General features: G+C 83.4%; 1 protein-coding gene across 1 annotated transcript in view; it reads left to right on the forward strand.

Moving 5' to 3' along the window:
- IGF1R (insulin like growth factor 1 receptor) overlaps positions 1 to 25,093 on the forward strand; it is a 213,011-nt gene that overhangs the window by 163,541 nt on the left and 24,377 nt on the right. The window contains exons 5-6 of the mRNA XM_048481648.1: positions 1,062 to 1,353; positions 24,969 to 25,039. Of these exons, the coding sequence (XP_048337605.1) occupies positions 1,062 to 1,353; positions 24,969 to 25,039 (363 nt within the window). The remainder of the gene's footprint in view (positions 1 to 1,061; positions 1,354 to 24,968; positions 25,040 to 25,093) is intronic.

A 25,093-nucleotide genomic window follows, 5' to 3' on the forward strand; every position in this document is an offset into this window, starting at 1 on the left:
GGATTGTCAGATGACTCAGACCGAAAGGAATGTCTTTTCTCCCACTTTCTCTCAACCTCCCCCCACCAAAAATACACACGCACGCACGCACACACACACACACACACCCATAGCTTTCACACACCATTTTTTTTTATCTTGGACATTTTGTTCCAACCAAGGCAGAGGATTAACCCACTTAGCAGACACTATTTGAAAGTGTGAAACTTTCAAAGTGTGAAACACTCGGATCTGTTGCAAACACACAGAGAGGGCGAGAGAGAAAGAGAGGAGTGTGAAAGAGAAAAAAATGGGGGGGGGGGAGATAAAGTCACAGGACAACATGATATAACGTTTTGAGATCTGGGCTCTTCTGAATGCAGAGGTGACAGATTCATTTCAGACCAAGAAAAGAGCAATGCTTATAGAGTTTTGTGTCGGTTGAGGTTGGCTCCAAACTCATAGCCAAACAAACAGTTTACAAAATACTGGTGAGCCGCAGAGCAGACAAGGCTAATGTGGCACCAAAGTGAAGAGGGCTGGGAGGGGCTGGCGCCAGTGTTTAAGCAGGGCATCGTGTACCCAGCAGGAAATTTTTTGGCCAGGGGCAAATTCCTTAATCCACAGACGTGCCACCCAATGTCTAGGCGATAAGAGATGCCAACTTTAAAAGGCAGGCTTACCCAAAACAAAAACAAAACAAAAAGCAACGGCAAACCCCTTTTCTCCCGAGACCTGCGTTTCAAGTCTTTTATCTCCGCATCCCGGTGATGCTGGGAATTCATTTTCTTTATCCGAGAAAAGTCGCTAATTGCTGCTGGAAGGAAAGGAGATGTTCTCCTGGAGGCAACTGTGGGCATCTTGGATGGGTGATTTCCCAACCCTTTCTCAGGGAGGCAGGAACTAAAAACTTGCAACTTCCTGTGGAAGGCTTGGGCATCCATCTTGATCCCCAGTATTTTTCCTGCCTCAGCAGGGAGAGCAGGTCCTTAATGGCTCTAGAGCCCATATAGGTTTTTCTCTTCATTTTGTCTTGTTCTTTTCTTGGATTCTGCTTTCTATTTTTCCTTCTTTTTGGACAGGGTGTCTGGCAGTATTCACTGCCTCAGGGGGATTCCCTGGTCTTACTTTGGGGACTCTCATTCACCCTCAAAGCCCTGACCACGCCATAATGGCAGACAGGGTCCGGACTTTCATCCCTCCACCTGAGACCTTCCACAGGTTGTCAGAGGAGGGGACTCAGGCAGCGACCTGGCAGGGGGCAAAAGCCTCCCAGAAAAAGCAGGACGACGCCCAGGAGGACGTTCTCCACTGCGCTCTGGAGGAAAACTCCTCAGCTAGGAATGTGTTGATTCAGCCCAATATACCCATCAAGTAATCCAAAATTCAGGCATAAAATTATGCAAAACGCTCTTTTACATATTTCAACACCTCCCTTCCTGTTTAATACATCTGCTGGCAAATTTTTAATTGGTCTTTATCTGTTTTTGCCTCAGCAAACGGCGTGGATGAAGTGGGACGGTTGGAAAGGGATCCGTCCGAACTTCGCTGCCACTCATGAGGACTAGTTGCTTGATTAAAACAAAAATGAGACCCACCAAGTAGTCAGTTCTGGTCTCCCACGACAGATTCTTTGAAGGAATCGAATATGTAGCACTGGCCGAGCTCTCCAGTTTGGCAAATTCTTCTCCTTTCCCTTGCTCATATAAAGAAGGGAAAAGGAAAAGAGATCCAGCGTGGTGTAGTTAAGAGCGGGTGTACTCTAATCTGGAGAACTGGCCTTGATTCCCGGCTCTGCCACTTGAGCTGTGGAGGCTTATCTGGTGAATCAGATTAGCTTGTGCACTCCCACACATGCCAGCTGGGTGACCTTGGGCTAGTCATAGTTCTTCAGAGTTCTCTCAGCCCCACTTACCTCACAGGGTGTTTGTTGTGAGGGGGCAGGGAGGAAAAGAGATTGCAAGCCCCTTTGAGTCTCCTTGCAGGAGAGAAAGGGGGGATATAAATCCAAACTCTTCCTCTTCATAATTTGCAAGGCGAGAATGGCAGTCACAGCAAGGAGGAGGAGATGTTGTTGTTGTTTGGATTTATACCCTGACGTTTTCAGAAAGGTCGAGGGTTTTCTCTTTTTTGAATAAGGGTGGGGGTGTCATCAACAAGGCTGTAAAGAGAAGAATTTAAGAAAGCATATAGGGCAGCCAGAAGGTTATCTGCATGGGCTCTGGCTTGTTTATGTAATGAGGTGTTTCCAACATTCTAATAAATGATTGATTTTGTATTAAATATATTACCATTACCTGCCCCAGCTTGACCGCATTGGGGAAAAGGGGGAGGGACAATTATGCTCAATTATGCAGGCCTCTATGCAATTTTTGAAATTTTGCACGTACACTTACGAAGTTTATCACAATGTGTCCCAACATATGACAAATGGACATATGTTTTATAATTAGGTTGTTGTAATTGAAGACCTATCATTGCGAGCTGTTCTGAACCCATTCACGGGGAAGAATGGCTACTAAATCAAACTATAAACAAACAAACAAACAAACCATTACCGTTCTTGTAGACATTTTTCTTTTATGCTAAGCTTATGTTATGGACAATCTATGGAGTTTTTATGCAGAGTTTTTCAGGTTTCAAGAAACGACTTTATCTATATGATTGGTCAAATGACTATCTAATGAACTCAGCTTGAAACTGAAACTGAATATTCTAAATAAATATTCCTGTACAAATGTGTATGTAAAACATTATTATTATTATTATTATTATTATTATTATTATTATTATTATTATTATTATTATTATTATTATTATTATTATTATTATTATTATTATTATTGGGGGGGAGGGGTTGGGGGGGGGGGCGGGAGGGGGGGTGGGGGGGTGGGGGGGGGGGGGGGTGGGGGGGGGGGGGGGTGGGGGGGGGGGGGGGTGGGGGGGGGGGGGGGTGGGGGGGGGGGGGGGTGGGGGGGGGGGGGGGTGGGGGGGGGGGGGGGTGGGGGGGGGGGGGGGTGGGGGGGGGGGGGGGTGGGGGGGGGGGGGGGTGGGGGGGGGGGGGGGTGGGGGGGGGGGGGGGTGGGGGGGGGGGGGGGTGGGGGGGGGGGGGGGTGGGGGGGGGGGGGGGTGGGGGGGGGGGGGGGTGGGGGGGGGGGGGGGTGGGGGGGGGGGGGGGTGGGGGGGGGGGGGGGTGGGGGGGGGGGGGGGTGGGGGGGGGGGGGGGTGGGGGGGGGGGGGGGTGGGGGGGGGGGGGGGTGGGGGGGGGGGGGGGTGGGGGGGGGGGGGGGTGGGGGGGGGGGGGGGTGGGGGGGGGGGGGGGTGGGGGGGGGGGGGGGTGGGGGGGGGGGGGGGTGGGGGGGGGGGGGGGTGGGGGGGGGGGGGGGTGGGGGGGGGGGGGGGTGGGGGGGGGGGGGGGTGGGGGGGGGGGGGGGTGGGGGGGGGGGGGGGTGGGGGGGGGGGGGGGTGGGGGGGGGGGGGGGTGGGGGGGGGGGGGGGTGGGGGGGGGGGGGGGTGGGGGGGGGGGGGGGTGGGGGGGGGGGGGGGTGGGGGGGGGGGGGGGTGGGGGGGGGGGGGGGTGGGGGGGGGGGGGGGTGGGGGGGGGGGGGGGTGGGGGGGGGGGGGGGTGGGGGGGGGGGGGGGTGGGGGGGGGGGGGGGTGGGGGGGGGGGGGGGTGGGGGGGGGGGGGGGTGGGGGGGGGGGGGGGTGGGGGGGGGGGGGGGTGGGGGGGGGGGGGGGTGGGGGGGGGGGGGGGTGGGGGGGGGGGGGGGTGGGGGGGGGGGGGGGTGGGGGGGGGGGGGGGTGGGGGGGGGGGGGGGTGGGGGGGGGGGGGGGTGGGGGGGGGGGGGGGTGGGGGGGGGGGGGGGTGGGGGGGGGGGGGGGTGGGGGGGGGGGGGGGTGGGGGGGGGGGGGGGTGGGGGGGGGGGGGGGTGGGGGGGGGGGGGGGTGGGGGGGGGGGGGGGTGGGGGGGGGGGGGGGTGGGGGGGGGGGGGGGTGGGGGGGGGGGGGGGTGGGGGGGGGGGGGGGTGGGGGGGGGGGGGGGTGGGGGGGGGGGGGGGTGGGGGGGGGGGGGGGTGGGGGGGGGGGGGGGTGGGGGGGGGGGGGGGTGGGGGGGGGGGGGGGTGGGGGGGGGGGGGGGTGGGGGGGGGGGGGGGTGGGGGGGGGGGGGGGTGGGGGGGGGGGGGGGTGGGGGGGGGGGGGGGTGGGGGGGGGGGGGGGTGGGGGGGGGGGGGGGTGGGGGGGGGGGGGGGTGGGGGGGGGGGGGGGTGGGGGGGGGGGGGGGTGGGGGGGGGGGGGGGTGGGGGGGGGGGGGGGTGGGGGGGGGGGGGGGTGGGGGGGGGGGGGGGTGGGGGGGGGGGGGGGTGGGGGGGGGGGGGGGTGGGGGGGGGGGGGGGTGGGGGGGGGGGGGGGTGGGGGGGGGGGGGGGTGGGGGGGGGGGGGGGTGGGGGGGGGGGGGGGTGGGGGGGGGGGGGGGTGGGGGGGGGGGGGGGTGGGGGGGGGGGGGGGTGGGGGGGGGGGGGGGTGGGGGGGGGGGGGGGTGGGGGGGGGGGGGGGTGGGGGGGGGGGGGGGTGGGGGGGGGGGGGGGTGGGGGGGGGGGGGGGTGGGGGGGGGGGGGGGTGGGGGGGGGGGGGGGTGGGGGGGGGGGGGGGTGGGGGGGGGGGGGGGTGGGGGGGGGGGGGGGTGGGGGGGGGGGGGGGTGGGGGGGGGGGGGGGTGGGGGGGGGGGGGGGTGGGGGGGGGGGGGGGTGGGGGGGGGGGGGGGTGGGGGGGGGGGGGGGTGGGGGGGGGGGGGGGTGGGGGGGGGGGGGGGTGGGGGGGGGGGGGGGTGGGGGGGGGGGGGGGTGGGGGGGGGGGGGGGTGGGGGGGGGGGGGGGTGGGGGGGGGGGGGGGTGGGGGGGGGGGGGGGTGGGGGGGGGGGGGGGTGGGGGGGGGGGGGGGTGGGGGGGGGGGGGGGTGGGGGGGGGGGGGGGTGGGGGGGGGGGGGGGTGGGGGGGGGGGGGGGTGGGGGGGGGGGGGGGTGGGGGGGGGGGGGGGTGGGGGGGGGGGGGGGTGGGGGGGGGGGGGGGTGGGGGGGGGGGGGGGTGGGGGGGGGGGGGGGTGGGGGGGGGGGGGGGTGGGGGGGGGGGGGGGTGGGGGGGGGGGGGGGTGGGGGGGGGGGGGGGTGGGGGGGGGGGGGGGTGGGGGGGGGGGGGGGTGGGGGGGGGGGGGGGTGGGGGGGGGGGGGGGTGGGGGGGGGGGGGGGTGGGGGGGGGGGGGGGTGGGGGGGGGGGGGGGTGGGGGGGGGGGGGGGTGGGGGGGGGGGGGGGTGGGGGGGGGGGGGGGTGGGGGGGGGGGGGGGTGGGGGGGGGGGGGGGTGGGGGGGGGGGGGGGTGGGGGGGGGGGGGGGTGGGGGGGGGGGGGGGTGGGGGGGGGGGGGGGTGGGGGGGGGGGGGGGTGGGGGGGGGGGGGGGTGGGGGGGGGGGGGGGTGGGGGGGGGGGGGGGTGGGGGGGGGGGGGGGTGGGGGGGGGGGGGGGTGGGGGGGGGGGGGGGTGGGGGGGGGGGGGGGTGGGGGGGGGGGGGGGTGGGGGGGGGGGGGGGTGGGGGGGGGGGGGGGTGGGGGGGGGGGGGGGTGGGGGGGGGGGGGGGTGGGGGGGGGGGGGGGTGGGGGGGGGGGGGGGTGGGGGGGGGGGGGGGTGGGGGGGGGGGGGGGTGGGGGGGGGGGGGGGTGGGGGGGGGGGGGGGTGGGGGGGGGGGGGGGTGGGGGGGGGGGGGGGTGGGGGGGGGGGGGGGTGGGGGGGGGGGGGGGTGGGGGGGGGGGGGGGTGGGGGGGGGGGGGGGTGGGGGGGGGGGGGGGTGGGGGGGGGGGGGGGTGGGGGGGGGGGGGGGTGGGGGGGGGGGGGGGTGGGGGGGGGGGGGGGTGGGGGGGGGGGGGGGTGGGGGGGGGGGGGGGTGGGGGGGGGGGGGGGTGGGGGGGGGGGGGGGTGGGGGGGGGGGGGGGTGGGGGGGGGGGGGGGTGGGGGGGGGGGGGGGTGGGGGGGGGGGGGGGTGGGGGGGGGGGGGGGTGGGGGGGGGGGGGGGTGGGGGGGGGGGGGGGTGGGGGGGGGGGGGGGTGGGGGGGGGGGGGGGTGGGGGGGGGGGGGGGTGGGGGGGGGGGGGGGTGGGGGGGGGGGGGGGTGGGGGGGGGGGGGGGTGGGGGGGGGGGGGGGTGGGGGGGGGGGGGGGTGGGGGGGGGGGGGGGTGGGGGGGGGGGGGGGTGGGGGGGGGGGGGGGTGGGGGGGGGGGGGGGTGGGGGGGGGGGGGGGTGGGGGGGGGGGGGGGTGGGGGGGGGGGGGGGTGGGGGGGGGGGGGGGTGGGGGGGGGGGGGGGTGGGGGGGGGGGGGGGTGGGGGGGGGGGGGGGTGGGGGGGGGGGGGGGTGGGGGGGGGGGGGGGTGGGGGGGGGGGGGGGTGGGGGGGGGGGGGGGTGGGGGGGGGGGGGGGTGGGGGGGGGGGGGGGTGGGGGGGGGGGGGGGTGGGGGGGGGGGGGGGTGGGGGGGGGGGGGGGTGGGGGGGGGGGGGGGTGGGGGGGGGGGGGGGTGGGGGGGGGGGGGGGTGGGGGGGGGGGGGGGTGGGGGGGGGGGGGGGTGGGGGGGGGGGGGGGTGGGGGGGGGGGGGGGTGGGGGGGGGGGGGGGTGGGGGGGGGGGGGGGTGGGGGGGGGGGGGGGTGGGGGGGGGGGGGGGTGGGGGGGGGGGGGGGTGGGGGGGGGGGGGGGTGGGGGGGGGGGGGGGTGGGGGGGGGGGGGGGTGGGGGGGGGGGGGGGTGGGGGGGGGGGGGGGTGGGGGGGGGGGGGGGTGGGGGGGGGGGGGGGTGGGGGGGGGGGGGGGTGGGGGGGGGGGGGGGTGGGGGGGGGGGGGGGTGGGGGGGGGGGGGGGTGGGGGGGGGGGGGGGTGGGGGGGGGGGGGGGTGGGGGGGGGGGGGGGTGGGGGGGGGGGGGGGTGGGGGGGGGGGGGGGTGGGGGGGGGGGGGGGTGGGGGGGGGGGGGGGTGGGGGGGGGGGGGGGTGGGGGGGGGGGGGGGTGGGGGGGGGGGGGGGTGGGGGGGGGGGGGGGTGGGGGGGGGGGGGGGTGGGGGGGGGGGGGGGTGGGGGGGGGGGGGGGTGGGGGGGGGGGGGGGTGGGGGGGGGGGGGGGTGGGGGGGGGGGGGGGTGGGGGGGGGGGGGGGTGGGGGGGGGGGGGGGTGGGGGGGGGGGGGGGTGGGGGGGGGGGGGGGTGGGGGGGGGGGGGGGTGGGGGGGGGGGGGGGTGGGGGGGGGGGGGGGTGGGGGGGGGGGGGGGTGGGGGGGGGGGGGGGTGGGGGGGGGGGGGGGTGGGGGGGGGGGGGGGTGGGGGGGGGGGGGGGTGGGGGGGGGGGGGGGTGGGGGGGGGGGGGGGTGGGGGGGGGGGGGGGTGGGGGGGGGGGGGGGTGGGGGGGGGGGGGGGTGGGGGGGGGGGGGGGTGGGGGGGGGGGGGGGTGGGGGGGGGGGGGGGTGGGGGGGGGGGGGGGTGGGGGGGGGGGGGGGTGGGGGGGGGGGGGGGTGGGGGGGGGGGGGGGTGGGGGGGGGGGGGGGTGGGGGGGGGGGGGGGTGGGGGGGGGGGGGGGTGGGGGGGGGGGGGGGTGGGGGGGGGGGGGGGTGGGGGGGGGGGGGGGTGGGGGGGGGGGGGGGTGGGGGGGGGGGGGGGTGGGGGGGGGGGGGGGTGGGGGGGGGGGGGGGTGGGGGGGGGGGGGGGTGGGGGGGGGGGGGGGTGGGGGGGGGGGGGGGTGGGGGGGGGGGGGGGTGGGGGGGGGGGGGGGTGGGGGGGGGGGGGGGTGGGGGGGGGGGGGGGTGGGGGGGGGGGGGGGTGGGGGGGGGGGGGGGTGGGGGGGGGGGGGGGTGGGGGGGGGGGGGGGTGGGGGGGGGGGGGGGTGGGGGGGGGGGGGGGTGGGGGGGGGGGGGGGTGGGGGGGGGGGGGGGTGGGGGGGGGGGGGGGTGGGGGGGGGGGGGGGTGGGGGGGGGGGGGGGTGGGGGGGGGGGGGGGTGGGGGGGGGGGGGGGTGGGGGGGGGGGGGGGTGGGGGGGGGGGGGGGTGGGGGGGGGGGGGGGTGGGGGGGGGGGGGGGTGGGGGGGGGGGGGGGTGGGGGGGGGGGGGGGTGGGGGGGGGGGGGGGTGGGGGGGGGGGGGGGTGGGGGGGGGGGGGGGTGGGGGGGGGGGGGGGTGGGGGGGGGGGGGGGTGGGGGGGGGGGGGGGTGGGGGGGGGGGGGGGTGGGGGGGGGGGGGGGTGGGGGGGGGGGGGGGTGGGGGGGGGGGGGGGTGGGGGGGGGGGGGGGTGGGGGGGGGGGGGGGTGGGGGGGGGGGGGGGTGGGGGGGGGGGGGGGTGGGGGGGGGGGGGGGTGGGGGGGGGGGGGGGTGGGGGGGGGGGGGGGTGGGGGGGGGGGGGGGTGGGGGGGGGGGGGGGTGGGGGGGGGGGGGGGTGGGGGGGGGGGGGGGTGGGGGGGGGGGGGGGTGGGGGGGGGGGGGGGTGGGGGGGGGGGGGGGTGGGGGGGGGGGGGGGTGGGGGGGGGGGGGGGTGGGGGGGGGGGGGGGTGGGGGGGGGGGGGGGTGGGGGGGGGGGGGGGTGGGGGGGGGGGGGGGTGGGGGGGGGGGGGGGTGGGGGGGGGGGGGGGTGGGGGGGGGGGGGGGTGGGGGGGGGGGGGGGTGGGGGGGGGGGGGGGTGGGGGGGGGGGGGGGTGGGGGGGGGGGGGGGTGGGGGGGGGGGGGGGTGGGGGGGGGGGGGGGTGGGGGGGGGGGGGGGTGGGGGGGGGGGGGGGTGGGGGGGGGGGGGGGTGGGGGGGGGGGGGGGTGGGGGGGGGGGGGGGTGGGGGGGGGGGGGGGTGGGGGGGGGGGGGGGTGGGGGGGGGGGGGGGTGGGGGGGGGGGGGGGTGGGGGGGGGGGGGGGTGGGGGGGGGGGGGGGTGGGGGGGGGGGGGGGTGGGGGGGGGGGGGGGTGGGGGGGGGGGGGGGTGGGGGGGGGGGGGGGTGGGGGGGGGGGGGGGTGGGGGGGGGGGGGGGTGGGGGGGGGGGGGGGTGGGGGGGGGGGGGGGTGGGGGGGGGGGGGGGTGGGGGGGGGGGGGGGTGGGGGGGGGGGGGGGTGGGGGGGGGGGGGGGTGGGGGGGGGGGGGGGTGGGGGGGGGGGGGGGTGGGGGGGGGGGGGGGTGGGGGGGGGGGGGGGTGGGGGGGGGGGGGGGTGGGGGGGGGGGGGGGTGGGGGGGGGGGGGGGTGGGGGGGGGGGGGGGTGGGGGGGGGGGGGGGTGGGGGGGGGGGGGGGTGGGGGGGGGGGGGGGTGGGGGGGGGGGGGGGTGGGGGGGGGGGGGGGTGGGGGGGGGGGGGGGTGGGGGGGGGGGGGGGTGGGGGGGGGGGGGGGTGGGGGGGGGGGGGGGTGGGGGGGGGGGGGGGTGGGGGGGGGGGGGGGTGGGGGGGGGGGGGGGTGGGGGGGGGGGGGGGTGGGGGGGGGGGGGGGTGGGGGGGGGGGGGGGTGGGGGGGGGGGGGGGTGGGGGGGGGGGGGGGTGGGGGGGGGGGGGGGTGGGGGGGGGGGGGGGTGGGGGGGGGGGGGGGTGGGGGGGGGGGGGGGTGGGGGGGGGGGGGGGTGGGGGGGGGGGGGGGTGGGGGGGGGGGGGGGTGGGGGGGGGGGGGGGTGGGGGGGGGGGGGGGTGGGGGGGGGGGGGGGTGGGGGGGGGGGGGGGTGGGGGGGGGGGGGGGTGGGGGGGGGGGGGGGTGGGGGGGGGGGGGGGTGGGGGGGGGGGGGGGTGGGGGGGGGGGGGGGTGGGGGGGGGGGGGGGTGGGGGGGGGGGGGGGTGGGGGGGGGGGGGGGTGGGGGGGGGGGGGGGTGGGGGGGGGGGGGGGTGGGGGGGGGGGGGGGTGGGGGGGGGGGGGGGTGGGGGGGGGGGGGGGTGGGGGGGGGGGGGGGTGGGGGGGGGGGGGGGTGGGGGGGGGGGGGGGTGGGGGGGGGGGGGGGTGGGGGGGGGGGGGGGTGGGGGGGGGGGGGGGTGGGGGGGGGGGGGGGTGGGGGGGGGGGGGGGTGGGGGGGGGGGGGGGTGGGGGGGGGGGGGGGTGGGGGGGGGGGGGGGTGGGGGGGGGGGGGGGTGGGGGGGGGGGGGGGTGGGGGGGGGGGGGGGTGGGGGGGGGGGGGGGTGGGGGGGGGGGGGGGTGGGGGGGGGGGGGGGTGGGGGGGGGGGGGGGTGGGGGGGGGGGGGGGTGGGGGGGGGGGGGGGTGGGGGGGGGGGGGGGTGGGGGGGGGGGGGGGTGGGGGGGGGGGGGGGTGGGGGGGGGGGGGGGTGGGGGGGGGGGGGGGTGGGGGGGGGGGGGGGTGGGGGGGGGGGGGGGTGGGGGGGGGGGGGGGTGGGGGGGGGGGGGGGTGGGGGGGGGGGGGGGTGGGGGGGGGGGGGGGTGGGGGGGGGGGGGGGTGGGGGGGGGGGGGGGTGGGGGGGGGGGGGGGTGGGGGGGGGGGGGGGTGGGGGGGGGGGGGGGTGGGGGGGGGGGGGGGTGGGGGGGGGGGGGGGTGGGGGGGGGGGGGGGTGGGGGGGGGGGGGGGTGGGGGGGGGGGGGGGTGGGGGGGGGGGGGGGTGGGGGGGGGGGGGGGTGGGGGGGGGGGGGGGTGGGGGGGGGGGGGGGTGGGGGGGGGGGGGGGTGGGGGGGGGGGGGGGTGGGGGGGGGGGGGGGTGGGGGGGGGGGGGGGTGGGGGGGGGGGGGGGTGGGGGGGGGGGGGGGTGGGGGGGGGGGGGGGTGGGGGGGGGGGGGGGTGGGGGGGGGGGGGGGTGGGGGGGGGGGGGGGTGGGGGGGGGGGGGGGTGGGGGGGGGGGGGGGTGGGGGGGGGGGGGGGTGGGGGGGGGGGGGGGTGGGGGGGGGGGGGGGTGGGGGGGGGGGGGGGTGGGGGGGGGGGGGGGTGGGGGGGGGGGGGGGTGGGGGGGGGGGGGGGTGGGGGGGGGGGGGGGTGGGGGGGGGGGGGGGTGGGGGGGGGGGGGGGTGGGGGGGGGGGGGGGTGGGGGGGGGGGGGGGTGGGGGGGGGGGGGGGTGGGGGGGGGGGGGGGTGGGGGGGGGGGGGGGTGGGGGGGGGGGGGGGTGGGGGGGGGGGGGGGTGGGGGGGGGGGGGGGTGGGGGGGGGGGGGGGTGGGGGGGGGGGGGGGTGGGGGGGGGGGGGGGTGGGGGGGGGGGGGGGTGGGGGGGGGGGGGGGTGGGGGGGGGGGGGGGTGGGGGGGGGGGGGGGTGGGGGGGGGGGGGGGTGGGGGGGGGGGGGGGTGGGGGGGGGGGGGGGTGGGGGGGGGGGGGGGTGGGGGGGGGGGGGGGTGGGGGGGGGGGGGGGTGGGGGGGGGGGGGGGTGGGGGGGGGGGGGGGTGGGGGGGGGGGGGGGTGGGGGGGGGGGGGGGTGGGGGGGGGGGGGGGTGGGGGGGGGGGGGGGTGGGGGGGGGGGGGGGTGGGGGGGGGGGGGGGTGGGGGGGGGGGGGGGTGGGGGGGGGGGGGGGTGGGGGGGGGGGGGGGTGGGGGGGGGGGGGGGTGGGGGGGGGGGGGGGTGGGGGGGGGGGGGGGTGGGGGGGGGGGGGGGTGGGGGGGGGGGGGGGTGGGGGGGGGGGGGGGTGGGGGGGGGGGGGGGTGGGGGGGGGGGGGGGTGGGGGGGGGGGGGGGTGGGGGGGGGGGGGGGTGGGGGGGGGGGGGGGTGGGGGGGGGGGGGGGTGGGGGGGGGGGGGGGTGGGGGGGGGGGGGGGTGGGGGGGGGGGGGGGTGGGGGGGGGGGGGGGTGGGGGGGGGGGGGGGTGGGGGGGGGGGGGGGTGGGGGGGGGGGGGGGTGGGGGGGGGGGGGGGTGGGGGGGGGGGGGGGTGGGGGGGGGGGGGGGTGGGGGGGGGGGGGGGTGGGGGGGGGGGGGGGTGGGGGGGGGGGGGGGTGGGGGGGGGGGGGGGTGGGGGGGGGGGGGGGTGGGGGGGGGGGGGGGTGGGGGGGGGGGGGGGTGGGGGGGGGGGGGGGTGGGGGGGGGGGGGGGTGGGGGGGGGGGGGGGTGGGGGGGGGGGGGGGTGGGGGGGGGGGGGGGTGGGGGGGGGGGGGGGTGGGGGGGGGGGGGGGTGGGGGGGGGGGGGGGTGGGGGGGGGGGGGGGTGGGGGGGGGGGGGGGTGGGGGGGGGGGGGGGTGGGGGGGGGGGGGGGTGGGGGGGGGGGGGGGTGGGGGGGGGGGGGGGTGGGGGGGGGGGGGGGTGGGGGGGGGGGGGGGTGGGGGGGGGGGGGGGTGGGGGGGGGGGGGGGTGGGGGGGGGGGGGGGTGGGGGGGGGGGGGGGTGGGGGGGGGGGGGGGTGGGGGGGGGGGGGGGTGGGGGGGGGGGGGGGTGGGGGGGGGGGGGGGTGGGGGGGGGGGGGGGTGGGGGGGGGGGGGGGTGGGGGGGGGGGGGGGTGGGGGGGGGGGGGGGTGGGGGGGGGGGGGGGTGGGGGGGGGGGGGGGTGGGGGGGGGGGGGGGTGGGGGGGGGGGGGGGTGGGGGGGGGGGGGGGTGGGGGGGGGGGGGGGTGGGGGGGGGGGGGGGTGGGGGGGGGGGGGGGTGGGGGGGGGGGGGGGTGGGGGGGGGGGGGGGTGGGGGGGGGGGGGGGTGGGGGGGGGGGGGGGTGGGGGGGGGGGGGGGTGGGGGGGGGGGGGGGTGGGGGGGGGGGGGGGTGGGGGGGGGGGGGGGTGGGGGGGGGGGGGGGTGGGGGGGGGGGGGGGTGGGGGGGGGGGGGGGTGGGGGGGGGGGGGGGTGGGGGGGGGGGGGGGTGGGGGGGGGGGGGGGTGGGGGGGGGGGGGGGTGGGGGGGGGGGGGGGTGGGGGGGGGGGGGGGTGGGGGGGGGGGGGGGTGGGGGGGGGGGGGGGTGGGGGGGGGGGGGGGTGGGGGGGGGGGGGGGTGGGGGGGGGGGGGGGTGGGGGGGGGGGGGGGTGGGGGGGGGGGGGGGTGGGGGGGGGGGGGGGTGGGGGGGGGGGGGGGTGGGGGGGGGGGGGGGTGGGGGGGGGGGGGGGTGGGGGGGGGGGGGGGTGGGGGGGGGGGGGGGTGGGGGGGGGGGGGGGTGGGGGGGGGGGGGGGTGGGGGGGGGGGGGGGTGGGGGGGGGGGGGGGTGGGGGGGGGGGGGGGTGGGGGGGGGGGGGGGTGGGGGGGGGGGGGGGTGGGGGGGGGGGGGGGTGGGGGGGGGGGGGGGTGGGGGGGGGGGGGGGTGGGGGGGGGGGGGGGTGGGGGGGGGGGGGGGTGGGGGGGGGGGGGGGTGGGGGGGGGGGGGGGTGGGGGGGGGGGGGGGTGGGGGGGGGGGGGGGTGGGGGGGGGGGGGGGTGGGGGGGGGGGGGGGTGGGGGGGGGGGGGGGTGGGGGGGGGGGGGGGTGGGGGGGGGGGGGGGTGGGGGGGGGGGGGGGTGGGGGGGGGGGGGGGTGGGGGGGGGGGGGGGTGGGGGGGGGGGGGGGTGGGGGGGGGGGGGGGTGGGGGGGGGGGGGGGTGGGGGGGGGGGGGGGTGGGGGGGGGGGGGGGTGGGGGGGGGGGGGGGTGGGGGGGGGGGGGGGTGGGGGGGGGGGGGGGTGGGGGGGGGGGGGGGTGGGGGGGGGGGGGGGTGGGGGGGGGGGGGGGTGGGGGGGGGGGGGGGTGGGGGGGGGGGGGGGTGGGGGGGGGGGGGGGTGGGGGGGGGGGGGGGTGGGGGGGGGGGGGGGTGGGGGGGGGGGGGGGTGGGGGGGGGGGGGGGTGGGGGGGGGGGGGGGTGGGGGGGGGGGGGGGTGGGGGGGGGGGGGGGTGGGGGGGGGGGGGGGTGGGGGGGGGGGGGGGTGGGGGGGGGGGGGGGTGGGGGGGGGGGGGGGTGGGGGGGGGGGGGGGTGGGGGGGGGGGGGGGTGGGGGGGGGGGGGGGTGGGGGGGGGGGGGGGTGGGGGGGGGGGGGGGTGGGGGGGGGGGGGGGTGGGGGGGGGGGGGGGTGGGGGGGGGGGGGGGTGGGGGGGGGGGGGGGTGGGGGGGGGGGGGGGTGGGGGGGGGGGGGGGTGGGGGGGGGGGGGGGTGGGGGGGGGGGGGGGTGGGGGGGGGGGGGGGTGGGGGGGGGGGGGGGTGGGGGGGGGGGGGGGTGGGGGGGGGGGGGGGTGGGGGGGGGGGGGGGTGGGGGGGGGGGGGGGTGGGGGGGGGGGGGGGTGGGGGGGGGGGGGGGTGGGGGGGGGGGGGGGTGGGGGGGGGGGGGGGTGGGGGGGGGGGGGGGTGGGGGGGGGGGGGGGTGGGGGGGGGGGGGGGTGGGGGGGGGGGGGGGTGGGGGGGGGGGGGGGTGGGGGGGGGGGGGGGTGGGGGGGGGGGGGGGTGGGGGGGGGGGGGGGTGGGGGGGGGGGGGGGTGGGGGGGGGGGGGGGTGGGGGGGGGGGGGGGTGGGGGGGGGGGGGGGTGGGGGGGGGGGGGGGTGGGGGGGGGGGGGGGTGGGGGGGGGGGGGGGTGGGGGGGGGGGGGGGTGGGGGGGGGGGGGGGTGGGGGGGGGGGGGGGTGGGGGGGGGGGGGGGTGGGGGGGGGGGGGGGTGGGGGGGGGGGGGGGTGGGGGGGGGGGGGGGTGGGGGGGGGGGGGGGTGGGGGGGGGGGGGGGTGGGGGGGGGGGGGGGTGGGGGGGGGGGGGGGTGGGGGGGGGGGGGGGTGGGGGGGGGGGGGGGTGGGGGGGGGGGGGGGTGGGGGGGGGGGGGGGTGGGGGGGGGGGGGGGTGGGGGGGGGGGGGGGTGGGGGGGGGGGGGGGTGGGGGGGGGGGGGGGTGGGGGGGGGGGGGGGTGGGGGGGGGGGGGGGTGGGGGGGGGGGGGGGTGGGGGGGGGGGGGGGTGGGGGGGGGGGGGGGTGGGGGGGGGGGGGGGTGGGGGGGGGGGGGGGTGGGGGGGGGGGGGGGTGGGGGGGGGGGGGGGTGGGGGGGGGGGGGGGTGGGGGGGGGGGGGGGTGGGGGGGGGGGGGGGTGGGGGGGGGGGGGGGTGGGGGGGGGGGGGGGTGGGGGGGGGGGGGGGTGGGGGGGGGGGGGGGTGGGGGGGGGGGGGGGTGGGGGGGGGGGGGGGTGGGGGGGGGGGGGGGTGGGGGGGGGGGGGGGTGGGGGGGGGGGGGGGTGGGGGGGGGGGGGGGTGGGGGGGGGGGGGGGTGGGGGGGGGGGGGGGTGGGGGGGGGGGGGGGTGGGGGGGGGGGGGGGTGGGGGGGGGGGGGGGTGGGGGGGGGGGGGGGTGGGGGGGGGGGGGGGTGGGGGGGGGGGGGGGTGGGGGGGGGGGGGGGTGGGGGGGGGGGGGGGTGGGGGGGGGGGGGGGTGGGGGGGGGGGGGGGTGGGGGGGGGGGGGGGTGGGGGGGGGGGGGGGTGGGGGGGGGGGGGGGTGGGGGGGGGGGGGGGTGGGGGGGGGGGGGGGTGGGGGGGGGGGGGGGTGGGGGGGGGGGGGGGTGGGGGGGGGGGGGGGTGGGGGGGGGGGGGGGTGGGGGGGGGGGGGGGTGGGGGGGGGGGGGGGTGGGGGGGGGGGGGGGTGGGGGGGGGGGGGGGTGGGGGGGGGGGGGGGTGGGGGGGGGGGGGGGTGGGGGGGGGGGGGGGTGGGGGGGGGGGGGGGTGGGGGGGGGGGGGGGTGGGGGGGGGGGGGGGTGGGGGGGGGGGGGGGTGGGGGGGGGGGGGGGTGGGGGGGGGGGGGGGTGGGGGGGGGGGGGGGTGGGGGGGGGGGGGGGTGGGGGGGGGGGGGGGTGGGGGGGGGGGGGGGTGGGGGGGGGGGGGGGTGGGGGGGGGGGGGGGTGGGGGGGGGGGGGGGTGGGGGGGGGGGGGGGTGGGGGGGGGGGGGGGTGGGGGGGGGGGGGGGTGGGGGGGGGGGGGGGTGGGGGGGGGGGGGGGTGGGGGGGGGGGGGGGTGGGGGGGGGGGGGGGTGGGGGGGGGGGGGGGTGGGGGGGGGGGGGGGTGGGGGGGGGGGGGGGTGGGGGGGGGGGGGGGTGGGGGGGGGGGGGGGTGGGGGGGGGGGGGGGTGGGGGGGGGGGGGGGTGGGGGGGGGGGGGGGTGGGGGGGGGGGGGGGTGGGGGGGGGGGGGGGTGGGGGGGGGGGGGGGTGGGGGGGGGGGGGGGTGGGGGGGGGGGGGGGTGGGGGGGGGGGGGGGTGGGGGGGGGGGGGGGTGGGGGGGGGGGGGGGTGGGGGGGGGGGGGGGTGGGGGGGGGGGGGGGTGGGGGGGGGGGGGGGTGGGGGGGGGGGGGGGTGGGGGGGGGGGGGGGTGGGGGGGGGGGGGGGTGGGGGGGGGGGGGGGTGGGGGGGGGGGGGGGTGGGGGGGGGGGGGGGTGGGGGGGGGGGGGGGTGGGGGGGGGGGGGGGTGGGGGGGGGGGGGGGTGGGGGGGGGGGGGGGTGGGGGGGGGGGGGGGTGGGGGGGGGGGGGGGTGGGGGGGGGGGGGGGTGGGGGGGGGGGGGGGTGGGGGGGGGGGGGGGTGGGGGGGGGGGGGGGTGGGGGGGGGGGGGGGTGGGGGGGGGGGGGGGTGGGGGGGGGGGGGGGTGGGGGGGGGGGGGGGTGGGGGGGGGGGGGGGTGGGGGGGGGGGGGGGTGGGGGGGGGGGGGGGTGGGGGGGGGGGGGGGTGGGGGGGGGGGGGGGTGGGGGGGGGGGGGGGTGGGGGGGGGGGGGGGTGGGGGGGGGGGGGGGTGGGGGGGGGGGGGGGTGGGGGGGGGGGGGGGTGGGGGGGGGGGGGGGTGGGGGGGGGGGGGGGTGGGGGGGGGGGGGGGTGGGGGGGGGGGGGGGTGGGGGGGGGGGGGGGTGGGGGGGGGGGGGGGTGGGGGGGGGGGGGGGTGGGGGGGGGGGGGGGTGGGGGGGGGGGGGGGTGGGGGGGGGGGGGGGTGGGGGGGGGGGGGGGTGGGGGGGGGGGGGGGTGGGGGGGGGGGGGGGTGGGGGGGGGGGGGGGTGGGGGGGGGGGGGGGTGGGGGGGGGGGGGGGTGGGGGGGGGGGGGGGTGGGGGGGGGGGGGGGTGGGGGGGGGGGGGGGTGGGGGGGGGGGGGGGTGGGGGGGGGGGGGGGTGGGGGGGGGGGGGGGTGGGGGGGGGGGGGGGTGGGGGGGGGGGGGGGTGGGGGGGGGGGGGGGTGGGGGGGGGGGGGGGTGGGGGGGGGGGGGGGTGGGGGGGGGGGGGGGTGGGGGGGGGGGGGGGTGGGGGGGGGGGGGGGTGGGGGGGGGGGGGGGTGGGGGGGGGGGGGGGTGGGGGGGGGGGGGGGTGGGGGGGGGGGGGGGTGGGGGGGGGGGGGGGTGGGGGGGGGGGGGGGTGGGGGGGGGGGGGGGTGGGGGGGGGGGGGGGTGGGGGGGGGGGGGGGTGGGGGGGGGGGGGGGTGGGGGGGGGGGGGGGTGGGGGGGGGGGGGGGTGGGGGGGGGGGGGGGTGGGGGGGGGGGGGGGTGGGGGGGGGGGGGGGTGGGGGGGGGGGGGGGTGGGGGGGGGGGGGGGTGGGGGGGGGGGGGGGTGGGGGGGGGGGGGGGTGGGGGGGGGGGGGGGTGGGGGGGGGGGGGGGTGGGGGGGGGGGGGGGTGGGGGGGGGGGGGGGTGGGGGGGGGGGGGGGTGGGGGGGGGGGGGGGTGGGGGGGGGGGGGGGTGGGGGGGGGGGGGGGTGGGGGGGGGGGGGGGTGGGGGGGGGGGGGGGTGGGGGGGGGGGGGGGTGGGGGGGGGGGGGGGTGGGGGGGGGGGGGGGTGGGGGGGGGGGGGGGTGGGGGGGGGGGGGGGTGGGGGGGGGGGGGGGTGGGGGGGGGGGGGGGTGGGGGGGGGGGGGGGTGGGGGGGGGGGGGGGTGGGGGGGGGGGGGGGTGGGGGGGGGGGGGGGTGGGGGGGGGGGGGGGTGGGGGGGGGGGGGGGTGGGGGGGGGGGGGGGTGGGGGGGGGGGGGGGTGGGGGGGGGGGGGGGTGGGGGGGGGGGGGGGTGGGGGGGGGGGGGGGTGGGGGGGGGGGGGGGTGGGGGGGGGGGGGGGTGGGGGGGGGGGGGGGTGGGGGGGGGGGGGGGTGGGGGGGGGGGGGGGTGGGGGGGGGGGGGGGTGGGGGGGGGGGGGGGTGGGGGGGGGGGGGGGTGGGGGGGGGGGGGGGTGGGGGGGGGGGGGGGTGGGGGGGGGGGGGGGTGGGGGGGGGGGGGGGTGGGGGGGGGGGGGGGTGGGGGGGGGGGGGGGTGGGGGGGGGGGGGGGTGGGGGGGGGGGGGGGTGGGGGGGGGGGGGGGTGGGGGGGGGGGGGGGTGGGGGGGGGGGGGGGTGGGGGGGGGGGGGGGTGGGGGGGGGGGGGGGTGGGGGGGGGGGGGGGTGGGGGGGGGGGGGGGTGGGGGGGGGGGGGGGTGGGGGGGGGGGGGGGTGGGGGGGGGGGGGGGTGGGGGGGGGGGGGGGTGGGGGGGGGGGGGGGTGGGGGGGGGGGGGGGTGGGGGGGGGGGGGGGTGGGGGGGGGGGGGGGTGGGGGGGGGGGGGGGTGGGGGGGGGGGGGGGTGGGGGGGGGGGGGGGTGGGGGGGGGGGGGGGTGGGGGGGGGGGGGGGTGGGGGGGGGGGGGGGTGGGGGGGGGGGGGGGTGGGGGGGGGGGGGGGTGGGGGGGGGGGGGGGTGGGGGGGGGGGGGGGTGGGGGGGGGGGGGGGTGGGGGGGGGGGGGGGTGGGGGGGGGGGGGGGTGGGGGGGGGGGGGGGTGGGGGGGGGGGGGGGTGGGGGGGGGGGGGGGTGGGGGGGGGGGGGGGTGGGGGGGGGGGGGGGTGGGGGGGGGGGGGGGTGGGGGGGGGGGGGGGTGGGGGGGGGGGGGGGTGGGGGGGGGGGGGGGTGGGGGGGGGGGGGGGTGGGGGGGGGGGGGGGTGGGGGGGGGGGGGGGTGGGGGGGGGGGGGGGTGGGGGGGGGGGGGGGTGGGGGGGGGGGGGGGTGGGGGGGGGGGGGGGTGGGGGGGGGGGGGGGTGGGGGGGGGGGGGGGTGGGGGGGGGGGGGGGTGGGGGGGGGGGGGGGTGGGGGGGGGGGGGGGTGGGGGGGGGGGGGGGTGGGGGGGGGGGGGGGTGGGGGGGGGGGGGGGTGGGGGGGGGGGGGGGTGGGGGGGGGGGGGGGTGGGGGGGGGGGGGGGTGGGGGGGGGGGGGGGTGGGGGGGGGGGGGGGTGGGGGGGGGGGGGGGTGGGGGGGGGGGGGGGTGGGGGGGGGGGGGGGTGGGGGGGGGGGGGGGTGGGGGGGGGGGGGGGTGGGGGGGGGGGGGGGTGGGGGGGGGGGGGGGTGGGGGGGGGGGGGGGTGGGGGGGGGGGGGGGTGGGGGGGGGGGGGGGTGGGGGGGGGGGGGGGTGGGGGGGGGGGGGGGTGGGGGGGGGGGGGGGTGGGGGGGGGGGGGGGTGGGGGGGGGGGGGGGTGGGGGGGGGGGGGGGTGGGGGGGGGGGGGGGTGGGGGGGGGGGGGGGTGGGGGGGGGGGGGGGTGGGGGGGGGGGGGGGTGGGGGGGGGGGGGGGTGGGGGGGGGGGGGGGTGGGGGGGGGGGGGGGTGGGGGGGGGGGGGGGTGGGGGGGGGGGGGGGTGGGGGGGGGGGGGGGTGGGGGGGGGGGGGGGTGGGGGGGGGGGGGGGTGGGGGGGGGGGGGGGTGGGGGGGGGGGGGGGTGGGGGGGGGGGGGGGTGGGGGGGGGGGGGGGTGGGGGGGGGGGGGGGTGGGGGGGGGGGGGGGTGGGGGGGGGGGGGGGTGGGGGGGGGGGGGGGTGGGGGGGGGGGGGGGTGGGGGGGGGGGGGGGTGGGGGGGGGGGGGGGTGGGGGGGGGGGGGGGTGGGGGGGGGGGGGGGTGGGGGGGGGGGGGGGTGGGGGGGGGGGGGGGTGGGGGGGGGGGGGGGTGGGGGGGGGGGGGGGTGGGGGGGGGGGGGGGTGGGGGGGGGGGGGGGTGGGGGGGGGGGGGGGTGGGGGGGGGGGGGGGTGGGGGGGGGGGGGGGTGGGGGGGGGGGGGGGTGGGGGGGGGGGGGGGTGGGGGGGGGGGGGGGTGGGGGGGGGGGGGGGTGGGGGGGGGGGGGGGTGGGGGGGGGGGGGGGTGGGGGGGGGGGGGGGTGGGGGGGGGGGGGGGTGGGGGGGGGGGGGGGTGGGGGGGGGGGGGGGTGGGGGGGGGGGGGGGTGGGGGGGGGGGGGGGTGGGGGGGGGGGGGGGTGGGGGGGGGGGGGGGTGGGGGGGGGGGGGGGTGGGGGGGGGGGGGGGTGGGGGGGGGGGGGGGTGGGGGGGGGGGGGGGTGGGGGGGGGGGGGGGTGGGGGGGGGGGGGGGTGGGGGGGGGGGGGGGTGGGGGGGGGGGGGGGTGGGGGGGGGGGGGGGTGGGGGGGGGGGGGGGTGGGGGGGGGGGGGGGTGGGGGGGGGGGGGGGTGGGGGGGGGGGGGGGTGGGGGGGGGGGGGGGTGGGGGGGGGGGGGGGTGGGGGGGGGGGGGGGTGGGGGGGGGGGGGGGTGGGGGGGGGGGGGGGTGGGGGGGGGGGGGGGTGGGGGGGGGGGGGGGTGGGGGGGGGGGGGGGTGGGGGGGGGGGGGGGTGGGGGGGGGGGGGGGTGGGGGGGGGGGGGGGTGGGGGGGGGGGGGGGTGGGGGGGGGGGGGGGTGGGGGGGGGGGGGGGTGGGGGGGGGGGGGGGTGGGGGGGGGGGGGGGTGGGGGGGGGGGGGGGTGGGGGGGGGGGGGGGTGGGGGGGGGGGGGGGTGGGGGGGGGGGGGGGTGGGGGGGGGGGGGGGTGGGGGGGGGGGGGGGTGGGGGGGGGGGGGGGTGGGGGGGGGGGGGGGTGGGGGGGGGGGGGGGTGGGGGGGGGGGGGGGTGGGGGGGGGGGGGGGTGGGGGGGGGGGGGGGTGGGGGGGGGGGGGGGTGGGGGGGGGGGGGGGTGGGGGGGGGGGGGGGTGGGGGGGGGGGGGGGTGGGGGGGGGGGGGGGTGGGGGGGGGGGGGGGTGGGGGGGGGGGGGGGTGGGGGGGGGGGGGGGTGGGGGGGGGGGGGGGTGGGGGGGGGGGGGGGTGGGGGGGGGGGGGGGTGGGGGGGGGGGGGGGTGGGGGGGGGGGGGGGTGGGGGGGGGGGGGGGTGGGGGGGGGGGGGGGTGGGGGGGGGGGGGGGTGGGGGGGGGGGGGGGTGGGGGGGGGGGGGGGTGGGGGGGGGGGGGGGTGGGGGGGGGGGGGGGTGGGGGGGGGGGGGGGTGGGGGGGGGGGGGGGTGGGGGGGGGGGGGGGTGGGGGGGGGGGGGGGTGGGGGGGGGGGGGGGTGGGGGGGGGGGGGGGTGGGGGGGGGGGGGGGTGGGGGGGGGGGGGGGTGGGGGGGGGGGGGGGTGGGGGGGGGGGGGGGTGGGGGGGGGGGGGGGTGGGGGGGGGGGGGGGTGGGGGGGGGGGGGGGTGGGGGGGGGGGGGGGTGGGGGGGGGGGGGGGTGGGGGGGGGGGGGGGTGGGGGGGGGGGGGGGTGGGGGGGGGGGGGGGTGGGGGGGGGGGGGGGTGGGGGGGGGGGGGGGTGGGGGGGGGGGGGGGTGGGGGGGGGGGGGGGTGGGGGGGGGGGGGGGTGGGGGGGGGGGGGGGTGGGGGGGGGGGGGGGTGGGGGGGGGGGGGGGTGGGGGGGGGGGGGGGTGGGGGGGGGGGGGGGTGGGGGGGGGGGGGGGTGGGGGGGGGGGGGGGTGGGGGGGGGGGGGGGTGGGGGGGGGGGGGGGTGGGGGGGGGGGGGGGTGGGGGGGGGGGGGGGTGGGGGGGGGGGGGGGTGGGGGGGGGGGGGGGTGGGGGGGGGGGGGGGTGGGGGGGGGGGGGGGTGGGGGGGGGGGGGGGTGGGGGGGGGGGGGGGTGGGGGGGGGGGGGGGTGGGGGGGGGGGGGGGTGGGGGGGGGGGGGGGTGGGGGGGGGGGGGGGTGGGGGGGGGGGGGGGTGGGGGGGGGGGGGGGTGGGGGGGGGGGGGGGTGGGGGGGGGGGGGGGTGGGGGGGGGGGGGGGTGGGGGGGGGGGGGGGTGGGGGGGGGGGGGGGTGGGGGGGGGGGGGGGTGGGGGGGGGGGGGGGTGGGGGGGGGGGGGGGTGGGGGGGGGGGGGGGTGGGGGGGGGGGGGGGTGGGGGGGGGGGGGGGTGGGGGGGGGGGGGGGTGGGGGGGGGGGGGGGTGGGGGGGGGGGGGGGTGGGGGGGGGGGGGGGTGGGGGGGGGGGGGGGTGGGGGGGGGGGGGGGTGGGGGGGGGGGGGGGTGGGGGGGGGGGGGGGTGGGGGGGGGGGGGGGTGGGGGGGGGGGGGGGTGGGGGGGGGGGGGGGTGGGGGGGGGGGGGGGTGGGGGGGGGGGGGGGTGGGGGGGGGGGGGGGTGGGGGGGGGGGGGGGTGGGGGGGGGGGGGGGTGGGGGGGGGGGGGGGTGGGGGGGGGGGGGGGTGGGGGGGGGGGGGGGTGGGGGGGGGGGGGGGTGGGGGGGGGGGGGGGTGGGGGGGGGGGGGGGTGGGGGGGGGGGGGGGTGGGGGGGGGGGGGGGTGGGGGGGGGGGGGGGTGGGGGGGGGGGGGGGTGGGGGGGGGGGGGGGTGGGGGGGGGGGGGGGTGGGGGGGGGGGGGGGTGGGGGGGGGGGGGGGTGGGGGGGGGGGGGGGTGGGGGGGGGGGGGGGTGGGGGGGGGGGGGGGTGGGGGGGGGGGGGGGTGGGGGGGGGGGGGGGTGGGGGGGGGGGGGGGTGGGGGGGGGGGGGGGTGGGGGGGGGGGGGGGTGGGGGGGGGGGGGGGTGGGGGGGGGGGGGGGTGGGGGGGGGGGGGGGTGGGGGGGGGGGGGGGTGGGGGGGGGGGGGGGTGGGGGGGGGGGGGGGTGGGGGGGGGGGGGGGTGGGGGGGGGGGGGGGTGGGGGGGGGGGGGGGTGGGGGGGAGAGGGGGTGGGGGGGGGGGGGGGTGGGGGGGTGGGGGGGTGGGGGGGTGAGGCGGGGGAGGGGGCGGGGGGTGGGGGGGGGGGGGGGGGGGGGGGGGGGGGTGGGGGGGAGGGTGGGGGGAGGGGGGGGCGGGGGGGTGGGGGGGGGGGAGGGGGGGGGGGGGGGGGTGGTCAGGAACTACAATTCCCATCAGCCTCTGTCAGCATGGCCAATTGGCCATGCTGGTAGGGGCTGATGGGAATTGTAGTTCCTGAACATCTGGAGAGCCGCAGGTTCCCTACCCCTGGTGTAGAAGAAGATTCAAGTCCAGTAGCACCTCAGCGACCAGCAAGGTTTTGGGGGGATAACCTTTCGAGAGTCAAAGCTCCTGCTGTTAGATATCTGGCGAAGGGAGCTTTGAGTCTTGAAAGGGCATATTCCGAAATCTGTGTTGGTTTCTAACATGCTAACCGTACTCAGACCTAACTGGAGAAAGAACACAATAAGAGACATCTGCCGGTTGAATAGTTTAGGGAGGGAAAGACTGAAGAAACTGTGATCCTTAGAAGATATGGTCGGAGGCCGGAGTTTTCTAGTAATGTCACTATAGGTTTTAGCAAGACTGCCCAGGCACTTTACAAGTGTAGTTATATTAACTTTTTAATCTTTTGACATAATCAAATGTATTTTATCTACTACTTGCTTTTTCGCGAGTTGACCTTTTAGTAAATGGTCACCGACTGTGTCTAAGTGCACTTCTCAGTTTGTATTATTATGTGCTGGTCTTTGACTGCAATAAAGAATTTGAATTGAATTGAACCAGCTAAGTTGGGAAAAGGCTCCCTTGCCTGGAGTCAGGCTGCTTGGGATGCTTTGTTGGAGCCACCCCAATACCAACCTTTTAAATATTAGTTTGGTAGACCTGTCTCGGTTTTCAAGGTGTGATACGCTTTTCAAGGGTGAATGTTTGAATCGTTAAAGACTTCCTACAGGCTGGCTGTGCAACGAGCCCTCGGGCCGCCTTTTCAGTGTATGCCACAGTTTATTTCTTAGGAGAATTTGAAGTTCTCCCCTGAGCTGGAGGGCATCTTGTGGGTGTTTTCCCCGCTGCAGCCGGAGAGGCAGGAAATGAGATCAGACTTTCTCTTCCCAATTTGAAGCTTCCTTTTTTTGGTGAATGGATCCAAAAAGTTCAAAGCTTTTATGTGCTTGATAGAACGAGTCATAAAATTAGAAACTTACCTTTTGAAACATATGAAGGGAATTGGGCCGAATGGGTAGATTATATGAAGAAAGGGGAGGCTGTTCATGTTTTATCTATGATTTACTAATAGTTTGTATATGAAATAATAATATATATATTATAGACATCACATTGCGTTAAGAAGTACTGCTATGTTTATATGTATGGATCTGTGGTGTTCTTTCTTGCAGTTTCATGTGTTATTGTCATTATTGTAATGAAATGTTTGTGTTAAAATGTATACTACTAATACTACTACTAATAACAACAACAACAATAATAATAATAATTTTTTTAAAAGAGACCACGCCCTGGCATTACCAATTTGTAGAAGCAGATGTTGAGAAAGACTTACCTACGACTTGATCTCACATTTCCTCTTTCTCCCTCTCTCTTTAACAACAACAAAAATCCAGTTGTGGGGGCCATAGGTAAAACAAGCAAAGGTAGAATTTGGAATAATTGGGGATGAACAGTTCCTCTTCTTCCTGTGTGGTGTAGTGGTTAGGAGCAGTGGCCTCTAATCTGGAGAACCAGGTTTGATTCTTCACTCCTTAACATGAGTGGCAGATTCTTATCTGGAGAATTGGATTTGTTTCCCTGCTCCTCCACATGAAGCCTGCTCGGTGACTTTCAGCTAGTCAGTCTTTCAAGAACTCTCTCAGCCCCACTTACCTCACATGGTGTCTGTTGTGGGGAAAGGAAGGGAAATGAATTTTTAAGTTGCTTTGAGACTCCTTACAGGGGAGAAAGGTGGGGGTATAAATCCAAAACTCTTCTTCTTCTTCTTCCTCACTTCTGCCGCTGCAGACTGACCCCGCTACTGTTTGAGATTTATTCAGAGAATGTGCAGTTTAAGGAATGAGTCATTTGGGCATAGATATATACGGAAAGGAAACCGCTGTTCCTTCACACCTCCACCTGCCAAACGCCACTGTTGGGGTGTGCGTGTCTTTTCTGAAGCAGGTCGTGAAACAGCTCCATTTGAGAAAACTAAAATAGATTGGAAATGTTGTGCTCCTTCGCTCTTGCGTCCTCCCTTGTTTTGAGCTGGGTGTTAAAGTAAGGAAATGCCCCTTTTTATTTTAACAGGAACAGCGACAGGCTGGGAAATGGAGTGTTGTATGCGTCTGTGAATCCGGAATATTTCAGTGCTTCAGACGGTGAGTGAAGCTTGTGACTGCGGGCCCCCCGGAATCAGCTAAGCCAGGCTTAGG

Source organism: Sphaerodactylus townsendi, linkage group LG17 (genome assembly GCF_021028975.2).
Source record: "Sphaerodactylus townsendi isolate TG3544 linkage group LG17, MPM_Stown_v2.3, whole genome shotgun sequence".
Classification (NCBI taxonomy): Eukaryota; Metazoa; Chordata; class Lepidosauria; order Squamata; family Sphaerodactylidae; genus Sphaerodactylus; species Sphaerodactylus townsendi.